The sequence below is a fragment of the Labeo rohita genome, unplaced genomic scaffold (genome assembly GCF_022985175.1).
Source record: "Labeo rohita strain BAU-BD-2019 unplaced genomic scaffold, IGBB_LRoh.1.0 scaffold_200, whole genome shotgun sequence".
NCBI lineage: Eukaryota > Metazoa > Chordata > Actinopteri > Cypriniformes > Cyprinidae > Labeo > Labeo rohita.
Genome location: NW_026128220.1, coordinates 103,965 through 107,017, shown reverse-complemented (window position 1 = coordinate 107,017; position 3,053 = coordinate 103,965). Strand labels below are relative to the sequence as shown.

Below are 3,053 nucleotides of genomic sequence, written 5' to 3'. Positions count from 1 at the left end.
TTAAAATGTTTCATCATTTTGTGTACTCAAGCGCATACAAATTAAACTCAATGTTAAGGAAAACATTTCCTCAAACCCTGAAATGGCCTACAATAACGCAATTGCTCCAGTTATGAAAAAAGGTATGAAAACAAAGTAAAGTGTTATAAAAAAAAAAAATGTGAAAAACGTTTTTACTGTTATTAACTTTGAAAATGTATCATAATTGTGGGTCCGATATTTTATTCAGGATACTACATTTCAATGCCCGTTTTTGACAGTAGTGTATGAACGGGACTTTTATTTTGCTCTGGTGTCGTGATGTCATAAAGCTGCGCCGCGCTCCTCATCTGTTGTGATTCACCTGAAGAAAGGTTTGTGGTTTTAAGTTTTTAAATCAATGTAAACTGTTCCGTGAATGTAAGCGTTTTATAAGCTATGTAAAATAACTTCATCATTGTTAAGCGTTAGTGTTTAGTAACAGAGAAGGTGCGTCTTATTTCGCTTCCTATATTGTGAATCAGTACATCATAAAGACCGATTCAAATACTGAATGAAGTGATAAGAGTTTTTTTAAATTACGAGTCAACTGAACCAAATCATTCACAAAATGATTCAGTGATTCAAAGCGCTCACTGACGACAAACAGTGGTCAAACAGTTGAAATGCGAAATGAACAACAAACACAAACGTGTGTAATGAAAACTTTTTCAAACCAACGGCAGTTTTTAATGAAAGTGTAAACTATGAAATAATTTGTACAAATAATTAAATACCAAATATAAAACATGAACGTATAATTTGTATATATTTTTAGTAAAGCTTATTAACTGTCACTCTGACTGACTCCCTTAACAGTGCACTGACTGAACTAGGGAGCTGATTGAGACACACCCAGAGATTTAGTTTACATTTATTTTTATTTCTGTTATTATTCTCATCCTAAACAAAGTGTCCAAACACACAGAAACTCATCCTGAATCAACCGAGATCCACGTGACACACATTATAAAGATGGCGTTTTATTAAAGAGGAGAGTGAAGACATGAAGATTGAAGAAACATTCAGAGTCAAACATGAAGATACTGAGGAACAAACAGGTTGGTTTTTATTCTCAAAGCTGAACTCACTCATTTGATCCTTGCTGGACTAAAAATAAATAATGATATTTTTGAAGAATGACCTATGATTGTTATTTCATTTTCATTCCACATTCTTTTCACATTCACACACTCAATCATTTCATATTGCTTTTTTGTACAGTTTTTCTTTTCATTTCACATAACTTTTCTTAATAACGTTTAAAATTAAATAATGTTTAATAACGCAGGTTAAAATACGGGAGATTTACGGGAAAATACTAATACGGGAGGACGGCGGGAAAGAAGGGTAAATTACGGGACTTTCCCGGCCAAAACGGGATACTTGACAGGTATGCATGATCCAGGTTGCTTCATGTGGACAGACATGTTGAGATCACATGACCAGGCAAATAATAATGCTGAATCTGAAAACCAGTGGGAAAGGCTGCATGTTAAAATGTTTTTATATATCTTAAAACAATGTCATTAAATCTTGGGCACAATATATACTTTTATTTTTGGACTGATAATAAAGCCAAATAATTGTTTGTGAGAGAGTCAGTGGTAAATAATATCAGTGCCTAACCCCAGACCAGGGGTGCGTTTCCCGTACAACAACGTAACTTGCTGATTAACCTCCATAGTATGATGCATTGTTGTGGAAATGAACCAGCTAGTCACGACTGTTTCCTGAACACGGTCTCATCTCCATTGTTTTAACCACATTAGTTCAACAATATAGGGCTGTTGTTAATGACGTCACAAGTTGTGGTGGAGTAATAATTTCTGCTGTTTAACTGATTAGAGATCTCTAAAATGCAGCTATATTGAACATGGCATCTGATGACTAATTTACTTTTTTTTTTTTTTTTTGGTTCCCTGTTATTTCACTTTATTTGATGTTTGATTCATCACGGGTTCCCTCTTACGTCATACTCCGGGGTTCCCTTGGGCATTTATGCACATGTGCACTATTCAAAAATGGCACTTACAGAGGATGCACAAAAATACATAGATTAAAATGCATTCATATTTAGATAAAATGGAATTTATAGATTGTACTGCATGTTATCTTGCTTATTGATGTCTGTTGCTTTTCTGTTAAACTGGTGTGAAATTGTGTTTGTCTTTATTTTGCTGTAGACCTGATGGTGCTGAAGGTGGAGACAGAAGTTTTAGATGAAATGGAAGAGAAATTTCACAATGAGAAGATTCATGATGATTTCAAGAATGAAGAAAAATCCAGTGACAATGAAATGGCCCAGAAGAGCAAATCTGTTCATTATTTCACCTGCCATCAGTGTGGAAAAACTTTCACTCTAAAAGGAAGCCTTCAAAACCACATGAGAATTCACACTGGAGAGGCTTTCACATGCCAACAGTGTGGAAAATGTTTCACCCAAAAACTAAACCTTGCAATTCACATGAGAGTTCACACAGGAGAAAAGCCTTTCACCTGCCAACAATGTGGAAAATGTTTCAATCAAAAACAAAACCTTGCGATTCACATGAGAGTTCACACCGGAGAGAAACCTTACACATGCCATCAGTGCGGACAGAGTTTCAGGCATAACAAAAATCTTTATACCCACATAAGAAGTCACGCTAGAGAAATTCCTTTCACCTGCAAACTGTGTGGCAAGAAATTCTCACGTAAAGAAATTCTTAATGCCCACGTAAGAATTGACACTGAGAGTGAATTCACTTGCCAACATATGTGCTCAATGTGGACAAATACATAACAATACAAACTTAACACACGCATAAGAAAGCCATCTGTATGGACAGCGAGGAAAGAGTTTCAGATTTACAGTATTTCTTAATCACCACATGAGGATTCACTCAAGATTGTGTTTTATGTCATCAGTGATGAAAGAACATCAACAGGAAACATCATGTAAACATTGACACTGGAGTGAAGCCTGTCATGTCCGACAGTGTGGAAAGAGTTTCACACTTAAAGGAAACTGAGGTTCACATGAGGCTTCACAT

At 35.5% G+C, this 3,053-nt stretch overlaps 1 protein-coding gene across 2 annotated transcripts; it reads left to right on the top strand.

Moving 5' to 3' along the window:
- Positions 1-271: 271 nt before the first annotated feature.
- On the top strand, positions 272-2,803 carry LOC127159221 (gastrula zinc finger protein XlCGF49.1). Of its 2 annotated transcripts, none has more exons than XM_051102112.1 (3): positions 272-353; positions 947-1,079; positions 2,205-2,803. In XM_051102112.1, the coding sequence occupies exons 2-3, from the start codon at positions 1,025-1,027 to the stop codon at positions 2,801-2,803; spliced, it is 654 nt and encodes a 217-aa protein (XP_050958069.1). In that variant the 5' UTR covers positions 272-353; positions 947-1,024. The 2 variants fall into 2 exon arrangements, with proteins under 2 accessions (XP_050958069.1, XP_050958068.1); XM_051102111.1 differs by having other exon boundaries at positions 294-353; positions 932-1,079.
- Positions 2,804-3,053: the final 250 nt, after the last annotated feature.

What these genes read in the sequence shown, in the direction of transcription:
- LOC127159221 (XM_051102112.1), top strand. Translation starts at nt 1,025, where the DNA reads ATGAAGATTGAAGAAACATTCAGAGTCAAACATGAAGATACTGAGGAA. An exon ending in AGATACTGAGGAACAAACAG is followed by an intron (nt 1,080 to 2,204) that starts GTTGGTTTTTAT and finishes ATTTTGCTGTAG; the next exon opens with ACCTGATGGTGCTGAAGGTG.